Source organism: Oryctolagus cuniculus, chromosome 7, assembly GCF_051225735.1.
Source record: "Oryctolagus cuniculus isolate XC-2025 breed Fujian yellow rabbit chromosome 7, ASM5122573v1, whole genome shotgun sequence".
NCBI classification, from domain to species: Eukaryota; Metazoa; Chordata; class Mammalia; order Lagomorpha; family Leporidae; genus Oryctolagus; species Oryctolagus cuniculus.
The window spans coordinates 28,140,458-28,158,847 of record NC_142873.1 but is presented as its reverse complement, the minus strand read 5'-3'; the positions used below and the strand labels follow the sequence as shown (position 1 = coordinate 28,158,847).

The following is an 18,390-nucleotide window of genomic DNA, read 5'->3' as shown; positions in this document are numbered from 1 at the left end:
TACAGCTGGCACACTGCGCCAATCCAAAGCCAGGAGCCAGGTGCTTCTCCTGGTCTCCCATGGGGTGCAGGGCCCAAGCACTTGGGCCATCCTCCACTGCACTCCCGGGCCATAGCAGAGAGCTGGCCTGGAAGAGGAGCAACCAGGACAGAATCCGGCGCCCTGACGGGGACTAGAACCTGGGGTGCCGGCACCACAGGCGGAGGATTAGCCAAGAGAGACGCGGCGCCAGCCTATGAATGAATGTCTTGTCTCTAACAGTAACTAAGCCGATCAATTATTTGTATGTCAACATACAATTTTCTAAAGGAAAACAAGTTCTATTTTGAGTCACCTTCTCATTAGAAAACATTTTCCCCCAACTTTCACTGTTAGTAATCTGCAGAATTTTAGAAGTGAAAGACTTAAAAATCCCTCAGGCACATTCTTACAGAAATTTTGTTTTCAATTAACACAAGCATAACAAGAATTAAGAGAGTATTACCTGGATAGCTTGAGGTATAAAAAGCTTGCCCAGAGTAGACAGAAAATCCAGCATTGCCAAACGAACATGGTCGGGAGGCTCAAACTTAAGTAGTGAGGTCTGCAGAGTTACTACCTGAAGAGGCAGAAACCAAAGAAAAGTTTATGGGAACAGAATTTTGTATAGATGCACGACTACCTAAGATCGGACTCGGTATGTAGGAAACAAAACATAAGGCAGAACAGCCAATGCTCCGTGAAGCCTGACTTCCCAAGTAAAAGCTGAGCAAGACGATCAAATAAATGAATCATGATTACTAACATTCTTCTGACCACATCCTCCTGCCTCCAACCATAAACACATGTGTTCCTAAAAAACATTACCAAACCTTTAAAAATTTTGTATTCTAAATCCTAGTGAGGGGCTGGTGCTGTGGTGTAGAAGGTTAAGCCACCGCCTGCAGTGCTGGCATCCCATGTGGGCACTGGTTCAATTCCTGGCTGCTCCACTTTTGATACAGCTCCCTGCTTATGGCCTGTGAAAGCAGCAGAGGATGCCCAAGTCCTTGGTTGCCTGCATCCATGCGGGAGACATGGAGGAAGCTCTTGGCTTTGGCCTGGCCCAGCCACAGCTGCTGTGGCCATTTGGGAATGGACCAACGGATGGTCTTTATCTGTATTGCTGTATTCCAAATAAATAAATAAATAAATAAATCTTTAAATAAAAAAATCTACTGAAGAAAATTGATCACTTGAAGCAAGTTTTGGGTAACTATCCATAAAGGGCCAACTAGTAAATATGTTAGGCTTTGCAAGGCAACAGGTTCTCTATTGCACAGGTTTTAAAAATGTTACAGACCTTTACAAATACAGAAACCATCCTTAACTTTTGGGCTGAAAACAGGAGGGTGAAATCTATCGAGGAGAATGGAATTTGGCAATAGCCTGCCAATCCCTGATTTAGACTTCACTGAAGTGAAGGCTTCTATAAAGGAAGAGATATCTATATGACCTATTTACCTGAAATACTGAGTTTCCAGAATTTTTTTTCTTTTAAAGATTTACTTACTTTATTTGAAAGACAGAGAGAGTGCGAGAGCTTTTCCATCTGCTGGTTCACTCCCGAAATGGCTGCAAAAGCCAGGGCCGGGCCAGGCTGAAGCCAGTAGCTTCATCTGGGTCTCCTACCAGGGTGGCAGGAGCCAAGCACTTGGGCCATCTTCTGTTGCTTTCCCAGGCCATTAGCAGAGTGCTGGACTGAAGTGGAGCAGTCAAGACTCCAAATGGCACCCTTGTGGGATGCAGGCAGCGGCTTAACACCCTATGCCTCATTTGGGTTTTTTAAAGGTAGACATGTTAAAACAAAATTAATCTGTATTTAATTTTTGAAAGAGTATTAGAACCTTCAGAGTCAGCAATGTCAAACTGTTGCTTTCAATGAGTCACTTCTTTTTACTTTATTCTCATTCTTTACAACTTACTAACACATGTTATATCAATTAATTAAAGAATACAAGGAATCTTTAAACTCTTTAAAGAGTTCATGAAAAATTGCTATTATTAAAAAATTATGCATGGATTTAAGAAGTTTTTTGCACCAAAACAGATATAAGATAAGTACATATTTCCATTATGACATGACTTTTGAAGTCAAGTATCTAGTTACCAGGCAATAACTTCTTCAGATGCAGACTATTAACAGGACCTCCTGAAACCCAAGGTTCTTAATAGTTTCAATTCTTTACGTACCACCACATAAAGGGCTGTGTTATCTCCTACATCTTCCTAAAAAGAAGAGTTAGTATCTCCTCTTAACAATTTTTGTTTCTATTTCCTACTTGACCCTGACCTTGATTTTTGATTCAGGGGATTAATTCGGCCCAATACAGACTTACTCCAAATCCTCCAATTCACTTTAGATAAGAAAATCACTTCACTTTCTCTCTCTGGTGACTTATAACCTCCAAAGGAAGGCGTAATCGGGGCCAGAGTCCTAAGCTCTCCTTGTCACAGCTGAGCTTGAGTCCACAGAAAATTCAGTATACTCTTTCAAAATGATTGCATTTCTTCATGGAAATAACAGCTATCTCAAGTGCACACTGGTTATATTCCATAATCCCACAGCTGCTGAAACGCCTTTGAAGTGCTGTGAATGCAGGCTTCAACAGAGCAACTGTAACTCCTCACTTCTGGGATTTTTTTTTTCTTGAGGAGTTAACAGCAACAACAAAAAGTTTTGACTGCTCAGCATCAGGGTGACAGGTAAGAACAGATAAAGCCTAGTATAAACAATATTCTAGAAGAAAGAAGGCAGAGAATTAAGGAGACATCCTGGAAGAAAAGTGAATCTGACACTTGGTTCAGTTCACTAAGAAAGTAGCAAGCAAATGGCAATAAATGAAAGCGACTTTCTAGAAAGTGACTTTAAGCAGTACCAATTTAACAATCTCCATTTAAATATATATACATATATATATACATACATATATATATATATATATATATATATATATATATGTATTTCTACTTACTCGAAAGGCAGAATGAGAGGAAAAAGTGAGCAAGCTTTCATCCACTGGTTCACTCCCCAGATGCCTGCATCAGCTAGGACTGTGCCAAACTGAAACCAGGAGCCATGAACTGTATCTGGGTCTCGGCGAACAAAGTGTGATTGATCGCCTGTTCTTACCTGACTGATCAGCTGAGGTTCTAGAGTCTGAATGAAAAATCCCAAAAGTGGAAGTAAAAGGCTAAACGTCTGCTGAACACAGGGTTGACCCGTTACCTTAAGAAACAAAACAATTCTGGTGAAATTTTTTCAATTACATAAGGAAAACTATACTAGAAACCTTTAATTGAGCGTTTATTATATATGAGGCAATATGCTAAGTCCGTTATTACCTCATTTATATCCTACAAGAACTCTATGGGTGGATATCATTGCCCTCATTTTAATACAGAGCCGGAAGTTAAATAAACTGCTACAGGTGATGTGAGTAGGAAAAGGCAGAGCCATAATTCAAATCCAAATTTAACTCTGAAAGGGATCTAGTTGCTCCTACCACTGAAAAGCCTGTTTGTTCCTTAGCCTTCTTAAAATTCCATTTCTCGGCCGGCGCCGTGGCTCAATAGGCTAATCCTCCGCCTTGCGGCGCCGGCACACCAGGTTCTAGTCCTGATCGGGGCGCCGGATTCTGTCCCGGTTGCCCCTCTTCCAGGCCAGTTCTCTGCTGTGGCCCGGGAAGGCAGTGGAGGATGGCCCAAGTGCTTGGGCCCTGCACCCCATGGGAGACCAGGAGAAGCACCTGGCTCCTGCCTTCAGATCAGCGCGGTAAAAAAAAATAAATAAATAAAAATAAAAAAATTAAAAATTCCATTTCTCCAGAGCCAGCACTGTGGTGCATCCCTTATAGGTGCTGATTTATGTCCTACCCACTCCACTTCTGATCCAGCTCCCTGCTGATGGCCCGGGGAAGTAGTGGAAGATGGCCTAAGTGTTTGGGCACCTGCCACTCACATGGGAGACCTGAATGAAGCTCCTGGCTCCTGGCTTTAGCCTGGCCTAGCTTGGGCCGTTGCAGCCAGCAGTGGAGTGAACCAGTGGATGGAAGACCTCTGTCTCTCCCTCTCTGTAACGTTTACAAATAAATTAATTAAAATTCCTGTTTCTCCCCTCCATAATTATTGTGTATTTTAAGTTATAGCCCAAGAAGATTATCTTTTTCAATTTTTAAAAAAATATTTATTTGGTAGGTGGAGTGACAGAGGGAAGGAGAGATCTTCAATATTCCAGTTTGCTCCCAAATGTCTGCAACAGCCTGGGCTGGGCCAGCCATCAAGTCAGGAGTCCACAGTTCCATCCTGGTCTCCCACGTGGGTATCAGGGACACAAATTCCTGGGCCATCATCTGTTACCTTTCCAGGCACATTAGCAAGGTGCTGGAATAGAAGCAGAGGAGCTGGGCTACAATTGGCACTCTGATATTGAAGTTTACAGCTGTTGGTAGTATGTAGATCATTCTAATTTTAGTCTGATCGTCACTTCGCTTCTTTGCTTTGCTGAGAGGGGAAATCAGTGACATCCATTCACTACCCTTCCACCTTTAGGTCAGATCCCTCTCCCTGCCCAGGTTTTGTAAACACAGTAGGATCATGGAACAGTTACATAAGCCCAAAAGAGAAGAGCCACAGAAGAGAGTTTTCAAAAAAGCAGAGTCCAGTAAGTCATGAAAATAGATTCTAATTGTATTAATATGTACCATCACATTCTGGGAAAAAAAACATGCCTGAGAAAGTACAAATAGTTATTTTAAATTTTAATCATAAGTTCCAACAAAAAGGTAGATAAACCTACTGCAGAGGGAAATTTCAATACGGTTCTCTTTTATTCAGTATTTTTTAGTTATTCTTCAGGGAAATAATCAGTTGCTTGCCTTACCTGTTTAATGTTTAAAAAAGGCCAAAGCTGACTCCCAGCTTCCATAATTGCAGTTTGCTGTCGAACATCCAAAGCTTCCCCAGCAGAATGACACAGAGCCAGCAAAGACGACAGCACTGTGTTCTATGGCAGTGAGAGAGGAAGACGACCTGAGGTTAGGAACCAGACTAAAGGACCAAGAGCCTAATGACCCAGAGGTTCCAGAGTTACTTAGGATGTTTCACGAAAGTCCATTTAGAATAGTGTTTCTAAGAACCAAAATGGTATTTTCAGTTATTTTTTAAAAAATATTCTTTAAAAAACAAACTGTTATCCCTCAGTATACATGGGAGACTGGTTCCAGGACCCCTCCAGCCTCCACCTCCACTGGCCCATATACTTTAAGTCATCTATAGCTTACTTTTAATACCTAACACAATGTAGACACGCTGTTTAGGAATGACAAAAAAAATCTGCACACTAAGTACAGAGCAGTTTTTGTGGGATTCTTGGAGATCAGAAGGCTAACTGTGTATTTTATTAAAACTAATTTTCTTTATATATGGAAACATTCGTGTTATTTTCTCTGAAAATACTGACTTAAAAGGGAAACACTATGGCATTTTCATAAATTTCCTTTAAGTGGTCAGTACAGTCAACCTAATTCATGATAGTCATCAGTGAAAAGTTTTATTTTTTCACCTTACGTACCAGCAATATTTACAGGTTGCTAGATTTTTATTATTCCTCTTTTAAAATTCGAAATTTCTAGGGTCGGCACTGTGGCATATGGGTGATAGTTAGAGTCCCGGCTGCTCTACTTCTGATACCGCTCCCTGCTAACATGCCTGGGAAAGTAGTGAAAGATGGTCCAAGTTCTTGGGCCCCTGCACCCACGAGGGAGACCCAGCAGTTCCTGGCTCTTGACTTTGGATCAGCCCAGCTCCCACTGTTGTGGCCATTTGGGGAGTGACCAGAGGATGGAAGACCTCTCTCTCTTGCTCTCTGTCTCTGCCTTTCTATAACTCCTTGAAATAAATAAATCTGTTTTTTTTTAAAGATTTTATTTATTTCTTTGAGAGGTAGAGTTACAGACAGTGAGAGGGAGAGACAGAGAGAAAGGTCTTCCCTCCACTGGTTCACTCCCCAGATGGCCGCAATGGCCAGAGCTGCGCCAATCTGAAGCCAGGAGCCAGGAGCTTCTTTCCGGTCTTCCATGTGGAGGGACCATCTTCTACTGCTATCCCAGGCCATAGCAGAGAGCTGGATGGGAAGAGGAGCAGCTGGGACTAGAACCCGCGCCCATATGGGATGCTGGCGCCACAGGCGGAGAATTAACCTACTGCGCCATGGTGCCAGCCCCAAATAAATAAATCTTTAAAAAATTTTTTGAAATTTCTAGCAACATTGCATTTAATAAGCTAGTACTTAGAAGTATATTGTCTGAAATTTTAAACTAAATGTATTTTTTTGAATCACTCCTATCTGTATGTGAAAAATACTCAAATCTCTCTCTGGCCTGGAATGGGGTTGTTTTTGGCATGGTGAGGTGGCAGGGTGAAGGACATGAGACAATCTAATGATCAGTACGGAAACCTTTAATCCATGTACTTCAACACAGATTTAATTGTATGTAATCACTACAGAGCTCCTTATTGGCCACTTACCTAATTCCTTTTATAAACAAACACACTCAGTGATCTGCTAGACTGAAGTTTTGGTCATAGCCTTAAGGGCTTACTCAAATTTAGGACACTGTTGCTTTTATTTTACCTAAAATACAGAAGACCTTCTGTATTTACTATAGAAACTGCCACGCATTAAAGTCAAAATATGAGCAAAAATTGTAATAGAATCCTGACTAGGTATTTAACAGGTTTTCCAAAATGAAGGCACATTTAAAAAATTATTTCCTTTGCATATATGTAAGTTTTTAGAATTATCTTAATAATCATGGCCGAGTGCCATAACCTAACAGAGTAACAAACATACTCAGGATGGAAACACAGGCCCTGAGAAAATGCTCAGTTCCTAATTTGAATTGCAAATAGGCCTCCAGCCTCTTGAATACCCTACTCCTTATTCTTGCTTGATTTTTTCCACTTATCATAAACTGGCATTTCCTGTCCACTGCTAAACTAGAATACAGCACCATGAAAGTGGCCTTTTTGGTTTTATTCCCCAGTATAACCTAATTCCCAGAACTGAACGTGCCAATAATAGCACTGAGATCTATTTGCTGAGTAAAGGAGTGAATTCATGATGGAATTAACACTAAATTGGAAGACTGAGCTACATGTACTACATCCAGTCAATGGATATAGATCCCTGAGAAATCACCTATTTTCTAGGGGGGGAAGAAGTGACTTAGAAGCCAGCCCTGCATAATATGCTGCAGACAGGCAGGTGCTCCGAGTGGCTGCCCAGGGTGCTCATGGGAAGGATGGTCCAGAAGGAAGGTAAGGGGATGAGGCGGCCTCAGATCTGCCTCCAGGACTGGGTAACTTAATGGCAGCACCACACACAGAATGTGAGGCCACTCTGAATGCCATGTGGAGTGCTGGGGTGGAATGAAGAGTTTAGAGAATGCAAGGCTCAAAATGCATGTCAATCCACGACTCCCTGGAAGTGACTGGAGGGGGCATTCCACTGTGCCATGGCTCAAAGTGAAGAATGCCTGGAAGATGGTGGGAGAGCAAGCGTGTGGGCTTCTCATGCAAAGTGGAGGTACAGGACATGTCGGGTCAATGCTGTGTCTTCCTCTGTCAGGAGGTAGGACTATGCTTGTGACATACACTTGCAGAACAAGGCAGATGCAAACAGGAGGTGACCCCTAACTTCAGGCCCACCAAAGTGTGGGAAGGAGAAGTGAACTCTGGGCAGTACCATGGCAAGGATATAACGGAGGCTCCCAAAGGGTTGACTCAGGGTCCAAGTGCATGTGGAGGGAGGTGTGGAAAGGGAGAGGTGGGATGCCCTGAGGCAGTAGATAGATGACAGATACAGATCTGAGCCAGTGCCGACTTCCAGACACAGAGTGGGGTGGGGAAGGTCTATGAGATTTACTCCCTTAACCTGTGTATGTGTAACTTTGATTAATGGTAACAACCAAATGAAATAATAAAAATGAGATATTTTCTACCTGTAGTAGATGAGTCTCTTTTACTCCACTATTTCAGGAGGGGACATTTTAAATAGATGCACAAAGGATCAGAGTAGATTTGCATAAAATAGTTATATTTTGCCAAATAAAAGAATTGTGTCTGCCTAATCCAGGGACGCATCAGCAGAGACATTACAAATGAAGTATTTCATAATGTGCTTCACATTGTCCCAGTGTGCCTTGACAGAGAAACACACTTGGTATAGTTTACATCAATTAAGAGGACAGAAGTTTCTCACTGATTCTTTAACAGAAACTGAAAATCTTGCTGAGTTCTAACACAGACAGAGGCACAGGTGGTGTCCGTCTTGCTGCTGTAACCTCTATCCCTAGTCACTAAAACAGTGTTAGGTAAACATGTGCTGGCTGGATCAAAATCATCTCACCAGAGACTCCAGATCTCCCAAAGTGTGACTGCTGCTCAGCCACTCCCTGCACTGTGCGGTGCCTACTGTGGCGACTTCCTCTGCAGTCTGTCTCTTAAGCTCTGCAGACAATGCCTGGAAGGAAATATATTGCCACAGACGCAAATTTTCCACTTCTTTCGGAGAAAATTTCTGGATAAACTCCACCTGAGAGAGTTAAAAGACAGAAAAGTAACATGAGATGGTTAAGAGGATACACACGCACTATGTACTAGCTTCCAGATTTAAGATTTTAAAAGGTTTTAACTGCATAGTAATATCACTAGGCATCAGACCAACGTAATTTAAATGAACATGCATTATCATTTTTGTTGGATTTGTTTCCAAAATGAAAAGCACAGTTTAAGTGGAGCGTGATATAACTGGACTAAGCAATATTAAATAATGTATTTCATCATTAGTCACATCAGACTGTATCAATTCCCACCACTAAATTTACTCATTATTTTCCTAAGTACTAAGTCCAAAGTAATAACCCAAATATGCCAACAAGATTGTTTTAGCTTACTATTAGCTCAGTTGACAATAGCAGAAAACTTAAAAGAAGCAAAGATCATAGGTTAAGTTTTCAAATGGGCTCTTGTTTTGCTCTACATTAAACAGCATGCTAAGTTTTTTTAAAAATATTTATTTATTTATTTGAAAGGCAGAGTTACAGAGAGGGAGAGGCAGAGGCAGAGAGAGAGAGGCCTTCCATCCACTGGCGTACTCTGCAATTGGCCACAACAGCCGGAGGTGTGCCAATCCGAAGGTAGGAGCCAGGAGCTTCTTCCAAGTCTCCCAAGTGGGTGCAGGGGCCCAAGCACTTGGGCCATCTTCCATTGCTTCCCTAGGCCACAGCAGAGAGCTGGATCGGAAGTAGGGCAGCTGGTCTCAAACTGTCGCTCATATAGGATGCCGGCACTGCAGGCAGTGGCTTTACCCACTATACCACAGTGCCAGCTCTAGCATACTAAGTTTTGTAAAGGTAAACCACCAATCAGTAAAGTTTGCAAAGCCATTCTACCACCGAGATAACAATTCAAAGTGCTTAGTGGGTTAACAGAGCAGTAGTGGTTTTGTTAAAATGCAGGTATCCACAGATGACTAAAGATGAGAAATAGAAGTTTTAAAAAACATTTAAAATGTTAAATTGTTTTTGGTTGAAAACTAACAGTATAAAGCATATGACTGTATTTTTTAAAGAAGTGAAATAATTCACAGTATTCAAGATATACTTGATAAATTAAAACTTTTCCTACATCAAAAACTAAAAACACTACATTAAATTTGACAGAGAAACTCCTATGTCATACGTTCTACAATCATGTGCCCATAACAATCTTTGGGTCAATGATTCACTGCATCTATAATGGAAGTCCCACAAGATACTACCTGGTGACACAGCTGTCTTACTATATATAAGCATATTACAATGTCTGCACATGGATGAAACCACCTAACACACTTCTCAAAATATAACCCTGCCATTAAACAATTCATTACTGTATTTGAATTTTATTTCTTCTGCAGAAAATACTGAGCTGTCAAAACAAGCAATAAACCATGTGACTATATACTGTGACAGTCTACAGAGAGAAAATTTGATTTCTTGATGGCCTGAGTGCATATTATTATAAGCAGTTTGATTCATTAAACCAAACTGCATCAGGAAAACAAAAGAATTATGCTCACTGGTGAACATTCCAACATCACCATTCTGTAAAGTCCAATGAATGAATGGACTTGTTCCCTTTCATGAACAAATTAAATAATAATGCCTTGGACAACACAAAAGGGTAGGTTTTGGAAAAATCTATTACCTAGAAAGAGTTCAAAATCCTATCCTGATGTTGAAAACTCTCGTTTGGACACAATTTTAAACATTTAAAACTGGTAGGGTGACAACTGGTAGGAGTGAAGTATAAGAGGATTAATATATAGAGAATTTTTCTTTCCTTAAAATTGAGAAGAGATAAAATACACCTGTAGGCTTAACATGCAAATAAATACAGGTTTTACTTTACATAAAAATGGTAGCACATCTATCAGTGTACTGAAGGCATACTATTTTTCCTCAATTTGATAACTCCCTGGTACTACTGCTTTTCTTCATAAAGCACTAATATTGTCTATAGTTACACACTAAAGAAATAATGCAATATTCAGTAATTACGCCACATATCAAAACAGTAAACATATTTTAATGTACATATGTACTGGCATATCACCCCAAATTATCAAAAACAACTTTATTTTTTAAGTAAAACATCACTATATGGGGTAATTATCATTTATGTTAAAAACGCTGCATCACTGAAATAAAACTGATTTTTCATTTCACTATTTAAAAAGGCATCATCTTGAGGGACAGTCCTGTGGCGCAGTGGGTTAAGGCACAGCCTGCAGCACTAGCATCCCATATGGGCGCCGGTTCAAGTCCAAGCTGCTCCACTTTCGATCTAGCTCCCTGCTAATGTGCCCGGGGAAAGCAGTGGAGGAATGGCCCAAATACTTGGTCCCCGGTACCCACATGGGAGACCAAGAAGAAGCTCCTGGGTCCTGGCTTAGGCCTGGCCCAGCCATGGTCATCGTAGCCATTTGGGGAATGAACCAGTGAATGGAAGATCTCTATGACTCTGCCTCTCCAATCAATCAATCAATCTTTAAAAAAAAAAAAAAGTATCATCTTACATGCAAATGGATTAATTATCCCTCGCTTCTCCTTTCTCCCCAGCCTGTGCTTTCTTGCCTTTCCTCTATCACCTCCCTCCCATTTTCACTCATCCGTTAACACATACCTCAGATGTGTTTACAGTATCTACTAGATTATATATTCCTTGAGATGCTACCATACAGTACAAGAGTTTCCTATTTTATTTTTTTTAAAGATTTATTTTGTTTGAAGGCAGATTTACAGAAAGGGAGGGAGGGAGGGAAAGAGAGAGAGAGAGAAGTCTTACATCCACTGATTCACTCCCCAGATGGCCGCAACAGCTGGAGCTGTGCCAGGAGCCAGGAGATTTTTCTGGGTCTTCCACATGGGTGCAGGGGCCCAAGCACTTGGGCCATCTTCTACTGCTTTCCCAGGCCATAGCAAAGAGCTGGATTGGAAGTGGAGCAGCTGGGACTCAAACTGGAGGTAGGCACTTGGCACAATAGTTGGGAGGCCGCTTGTGAGGTCTGCATCCCATACAGGAATACCTGGGTTTGAGCCCCAGCTGTATTCCAGCTTTTCTGCTAACGTACACCCTAGGAAGCAGCAGGTAATGGCCCAAGTGTTTGGGTCACTGCCACCCACATGGGAGACCTGGTTAAGTTCCTGGCTCCTGGCTTCAGTCTGGGATCCTAAGACTCTCAGGAAGAACAGAGATTCAAAATCAGGTTGTCCTTTGATCTTAAATTTAAGGTCATAAATAAAATTTACATAGACCTCACTAAGAGTTAATTCTTTCTCAAGCTATACTATTCTAAACCTTTAAATTTCACAACAATTTTGGATGTTAATTTTAACCCTATTTTGTGAATAAGGAAACTGAGGTTGAAAATAAATTGAATGCTTTAAAAATCACATTGCTAGTGACTCTCTCCCAGTCCTACTTCCTCTGAGAGAACTGGCATAGATAAAGCTTGATGTTTGGGAAGGAAGACAAGCAGCCTGCATGTGTGTAGGAGCTGCTGTGCTTTCTGCCCTAGACAGAGGTGGCTGGAGCTCTCCTCAAGCCTGAAACTCCTCAGGCCCTGGACTCAGGGCAAATATCTTCGTCAGAAATAACTCCTAGCGTTTATTGAGTACCCTTTAGAAGCCCAGCACGAAGCTAAGTGTTTTACATACATTATCCCCAAGACTTTACAAAATTGTTCAAAATAGTTACACCTTGTAGGCAGGGAAACTGAGGTATACCAGAAATGATGACCTTCTCCAAGGACACAGTGAGCCAGGATTTGAACTGCGGCCGCAGCACCAGAATACCATCTCCTTCACTGACCTAGTGATGAAGGTCTCAGAAAAATTACTGAGCCTACTTCACACCCACCACACTCATAGCCTGGTGTTCAGGAGTCCACATTTTATTAAAAACTCCTGTAAGAATGTGAGACGACCAGTTCAAGGGACTATACTAGGCTGATAGGTTCAAATAAGTAGAGAATCTCCTCTATCATGGATAGCTTGTTTTCCCCAAAGTAGCAAACAACTAAGGCTGCTATTTGTAATTCTTCTCCTAAAAGCTAAACTATGAAAAACTAACTGATATTACTCAGAGCATACATAATATTCTAACTCTGAAACAAGTTAACGGGGGAAGGAAAAACAGATTTCACATGTCTCAAATGAACAAAAACAAGGGAAAGTTACATTGCAGGACAATGGAATTAGAATATTCTAGTACAGTAGAATTATTTATAACTTAAAGACATCAAAATCTACACCCAGCTAAAGACAATGAACAAAGTATAAATTAAGAATTTACACTCAGGGGCCAGCATTGTGGAGTGTACGTTTGGCCTCTGCCTGCGGTGCTGGCATCCCATATGAGGGCCTGAATGCTCCACTTTCTATCCAGCTCCCTGCTAATGTGTCTGGGAAAGCAGCAGCAGATGATGGCCCGAGTACCTGGCCCCTGCCAGCCATGTCGAAGACCCAGAGAGAGTTCTAGGTTGCCTGGCTTCAGCCTGGCCCAGCCTTGGACGCTGCATCCACTTGGGGAGTGAACCAGTGGATGAAGATTGATACCTTTCCCACCCTCATAATTCTGCCTTTCAAGTAAATAAACCCTTAAAAAATTTATGCTCATATTTACTTAATTGGTAAAATACATGCTACAGTAGTTTGAGGTGAGTATTCAGCCATAATACAAAAAGTAATAATAATAAATAAAACAGGTACATGGACACTGCAATAAAGAAAAAAAAAAAGCTATAAGAACGTAAGTTATAATGAGAGGAAAAAGGGCCTTCAAAGAGATCTGAATCTAGCCCTCAGCAGCTACCTGAAGAAGTGACAAAAATGATCTTACCTGATGGGATGGGGCCATGAAGAAAAAGAGACGCCTCAACAGTATTGATAGATTGATGAGCTGGTAACATTCTCCCGGGCAAGATTTTATCTAGGAAAAGACAGCAAGGGAGAGATCGACAGATTTAAATTTGGAGATTTTATAAGATGAAAATATGCCAAAATATTAACAGTAGTTCTTTCCGGGAGATAAGATTACAGGTAAATTTAATTTTTTTTTTATTTAAAAAGATTTACTTATTTTATTTGAAAGGCAAAGTTACAGACAGAGAGAGGCTTTCCATCCATTGGTTCACCCCCAAAATAGCCACAAAGGATGGAGCTGGGAGCTGGGCCAGACCGAAGCCAGGAGCTTCTTCTGGGTCCCCCATGAGGGTGCAGGGCCCCAAGCACTTGGGCCATCTTCTGCTGCTTTTTCCAGGCACATGAGTAGGGAGCTGGATTGGAAGTGGAGGAGCCAGGACTTGAATCAATGCCCATATGGGATGCTGGTGAAGCAGGCAATGGCTTTATCCTCTATGCCACAGAGCCAGCTCCATAATTTTAATTTTTATCTTTGGGCTTTATTTAATTTATTTTCTTTAATTATTACTTTCATGAGAAAATTTTGACCTGGTATGTAAAAACAGCCCTAATTTCTATTTCTAATTATGATTTTGATAACTTGGTATGTTAACCTGCCTACTGTGATAACTTACAGAACTTTCAGATAAAGCATAATAATGCAGAGGTGGATATAACTCTACAAGACAAAAGCTTCATTAACAGACTTCATAGATTTAGTTTTATCAAATCCTATCATGTTGTAGTATAACCCTGGTGTCCATTCCTATCAAAATGTGCTAGGAGAGTTTTTACTTAAAAACTTGAGACTTAAAACACACAAAAATCATTCTTTTTCATCAGTTTTGTCCAAGATGTGTGCAGGATTTAGCAAAACGAGTGAGAAGTGACGATCCAGATCACCAGACACAGAGTCCCCGATGCCAGCTGTTTGGGTATTATTCACCTCACTGACTTAGTTCACAGAATCCTTTGAAAAGTAAACCAGGCTGGTGCCGTGCTCACTAGGCTAATCTCTGTCTGCAGCGCCAGCACCCCGGGTTCTAGTCCCGGTTGGGGCTCCAGTTCCGTCCCGGTTGCTCCTCTTCCAGTCCAGCTCTCTGCTGTGGCCCGGGAGTGCAGTGGAGGATGGCCCAAGTGCTTGGGCCCCTGCACCCGCATGGGAGACCAGGAGGAAGCACCTGGCTCCTGGCTTCGGATCGGCGTGGCATGCCAATGGTAGCAGCCATTTTGGGGGTGAACCAACGGAAAGGAAGACCTTTCTCTCTGTCTCTCTCTCGCTGTCTAATTCTGCCTGTTAAAAACAAAAACAAAAACAAAAAAAAAACAAAGCAAAAAACAAGTAAACCAATAAATGAAAAAGTTACTCTACCAGGAAACAAATAATGCATGAACCCACATAAGATCCTTACCAAAGCCAAGGGCAAAAGGTAATAGACAGGTCATTCTGAAAGTGAAAGGTTGGAAAAAGATATTCCATGCCAACAGAAACCAAAAAAAAGCAGGTGTAGCCATATTAATATCAGACAAAATAAACTTTAATACAAAAACTGTTAAGAGAGACAAAGAGGGACACTATATAATGATTAAGGGTTCAATTCAACAGGAAGATGTAACTATTATAAATGTATACACACCTAATTACAGGGCACCGGTCTATTTAAAAGATATGTTAAGGGACTTAAAGGGAGATTTAGATTCCAATACAATAGTACTGGGGGACTTCAATACTCCACTCTCAGAAATAGACAGATCATCCGGACAGAAGACCAACAAGGAAACAGCAGATTTAATTGACACTATTGCCCAAATGGATCTAACAGATATCTACAGAACTTTCAACCCTACATCTACAGACTTCACATTCTTCTCAGCAGTGCATGGAACCTTCTCTAGGATTGATCACATACTAGGCCATAAAGCAAGTCTCAGCAAATTTAAAAGAATTAGAATCATACCATGCAGCTTCTCAGAACACAGCGGAATGAAGCTGGAAATTAGCAACTCAGGAAACCCCAGAAAGTATGCAAACACATGGAGACTGAACAACATGCTCCTGAATGAACACTGGGTCATTCAAGAAATTAAAAGAGAAATCAAAAACTTTCTGGAAGTAAATGAAGACAACAACACAACATATCAAAACTTATGGGATACAGCAAAAGCAGTATTGAGAGGCAAATTTATAGCAATAGGTGCCTATATCAAGAAATTGGAAAGGTACCAAATAAATGAGCTTTCAGCACATCTCAAGGACCTAGAAAAACTGCAGCAAACCAAACCCAAATCTAGTAGGAGAAGAGAAATAATTAAAACCAGAGAAGAAATGAACAGGATTGAATCCAAAAAAACACTACAAAAAATCAGCCAAGCGAGAAGCCGGTTTTTTGAAAAAATAAACAAAATTGACACCCCATTGGCCCAACTAACTAAAAAAAGAAGAGAAAAGACCCAAATCAATAAAATCAGAGATGAAAAAGGAAACGTAACAACAGACACCACAGAAATAAAAAGAATCATCAGAAATTACTACAAGGACCTGTATGCCAGCAAACAGGAAAACCTATCAGAAATGGATAGATTCCTGGACACATGCAATCTACCAAAATTGAACCATGAAGACATAGAAAACCTAAATAGACCCATAACTGAAACAGAAATTGAAACAGTAATAAAGGCCCTCCCAACAAAGAAAAGCCCAGGACCAGATGGATTCACTGCTGAATTCTACCAGACATTTAAAGAAGAACTAATCCCATTTCTTCTCAAACTATTCAGAGCAATCGAAAAAGATGGAATCCTCCCAAATTCTTTCTATGAAGCCAGCATCACCTTAATCCCTAAGCCAGAGAAAGATGCAGCACTGAAAGAAAACTACAGACCAATATCCCTGATGAACATAGACGCAAAAATCCTCAATAAAATTCTGGCCAATAGAGTACAACAACACATCAGGAAAATCATCCACCCAGACCAAGTGGGATTCATCCCTGGTATGCAGGGATGGTTCAACATTCGCAAATCAATCAATGTGATTCACCACATTAACAGACTGCGAAGGAAAAACCATATGATTATCTCAATTGATGCAGAGAAAGCATTCGATAAAATTCAACACCCTTTCATGATGAAAACTCTAAGCAAATTGGGTATAGAAGGAACATTCCTCAATATCATCAAAGCAATTTATAAAAAACCCACAGCCAGCATCCTATTGAATGGGGAAAAGTTGGAAGCATTTCCACTGAAATCTGGCACCAGGCAGGGATGCCCACTCTCACCACTGCTATTTAACATAGTTCTGGAAGTTTTAGCCAGAGCCATCAGACAAGAAAAAGAAATCAAAGGAATACAAATTGAGAAGGAAGAAGTCAAACTATCCCTCTTTGCAGACGATATGATTCTTTACTTAGAGGATCCAAAGAACTCTACTAAGAGACTATTGGAACTCATAGAGGAGTTTGGCAAAGTGCAGGATATAAAATCAATGCACAAAAATCAACAGCCTTTGTATACACAAGCAATGCCATGACTGAGAAAGAACTGCTAAGATCAATCCCATTCACAATAGCTACAAAAACAATCAAATACCTGGGAATAAACTTAACCAAGGACGTTAAAGATCTCCACGATGAGAATTACAAAATCTTAAAGAAAGAAATAGAAGAGGATACCAAAAAATGGAAAAATCTTCCATGCTCATGGATTGGAAGAATCAACATCATCAAAATGTCCATTCTCCCAAAAGCAATTTATAGATTCAATGCAATCCCAATCAAGATACCAAAGACATTCTTCTCAGATCTAGAAAAAATGATGCTGAAATTCATACGGAGGCACAAGAGACCTCGAATAGCTAAAGCAATCTTGTACAACAAAAACAAAGCCGGAGGCATCACAATACCAGATTTCAGAACATACTACAGGGCAGTTGTAATCAAAACAGCATGGTACTGGTACAGAAACAGATGGATAGACTAATGGAACAGAATTGAAACACCAGAAATCAACCCAAACATCTACAGCCAACTTATATTTGACCAAGGATCTAAAACCAATTCCTGGAGCAAGGACAGTCTATTCAATAAATGGTGCTGGGAAAACTGGATTTCCACGTGCAGAAGCATGAAGCAAGACCCCTACCTTACACTTTACACAAAAATCCACTCAACGTGGATTAAAGACCTAAATCTACGTCCTGACACCATCAAGTTATTAGAGAACATTGGAGAAACCCTTCATGATATTGGCATAGGCAAAGAATTTCTGGAAAAGACCCGGGAGGCACAGGCAGTCAAAGCCAAAATCAACTATTGGGATTGCATCAAATTGAGAAGTTTCTGTACTGCAAAAGAAACAGTCAGGAGAGTGAAGAGACAACCGACAGAATGGGAAAAAATATTTGCAAACTATGCAACAGATAAAGGGTTAATAACCAGAATCTACAAAGAGATCAAGAAACTCCACAAAAACAAAACAAACAACCCACTTAAGAGATGGGCCAAGGATCTCAATAGACATTTTTCAAAAGAGGAAATCCAAATGGCCAACAGGCACATGAAAAAATGTTCAAGGTCACTAGCAATCAGGGAAATGCAAATCAAAACCACAATGAGGTTTCACCTCACCCCGGTTAGAATGGCTCACATACAGAAATCTACCAACAACAGATGCTGGCGAGGATGTGGGGAAAAAGGGACACTAACCCACTGTTGGTGGGAATGCAAACTGGTCAAGCCACTATGGAAGTCAGTCTGGAGATTCCTCAGAAACCTGAATATAACTCTACCGTTTGACCCAGCCATCCCACTCCTTGGAATTTACCCAAAGGAGTTTAAATTGGCAAACAAAAAAGCGGTCTGCA

The 18,390-nt window shown here is 40.8% G+C and overlaps 1 protein-coding gene across 5 annotated transcripts in view; it reads right to left on the bottom strand.

Annotated features, from left to right (window-relative positions):
• The window catches only part of FIRRM (FIGNL1 interacting regulator of recombination and mitosis), a 63,611-nt gene that overhangs the window by 5,697 nt on the left and 39,524 nt on the right, over window positions 1-18,390 (bottom strand). For 3 of the 5 annotated variants that reach the window (XM_051858392.3, XM_089299579.1, XM_089299581.1), the window contains 5 exons: window positions 13,465-13,554; window positions 8,429-8,614; window positions 4,901-5,023; window positions 3,152-3,247; window positions 485-598 (listed from right to left, as the gene is read on the bottom strand). In XM_051858392.3, coding sequence (XP_051714352.3) covers window positions 485-598; window positions 3,152-3,247; window positions 4,901-5,023; window positions 8,429-8,614; window positions 13,465-13,554 — 609 coding nt within the window. Of the gene's footprint in view, window positions 1-484; window positions 599-3,151; window positions 3,248-4,209; window positions 4,402-4,900; window positions 5,024-8,428; window positions 8,615-13,464; window positions 13,555-18,390 lie in introns of those variants that run through there. The other 2 variants (XM_089299578.1, XM_089299580.1) reach the window with 2 other exon arrangements.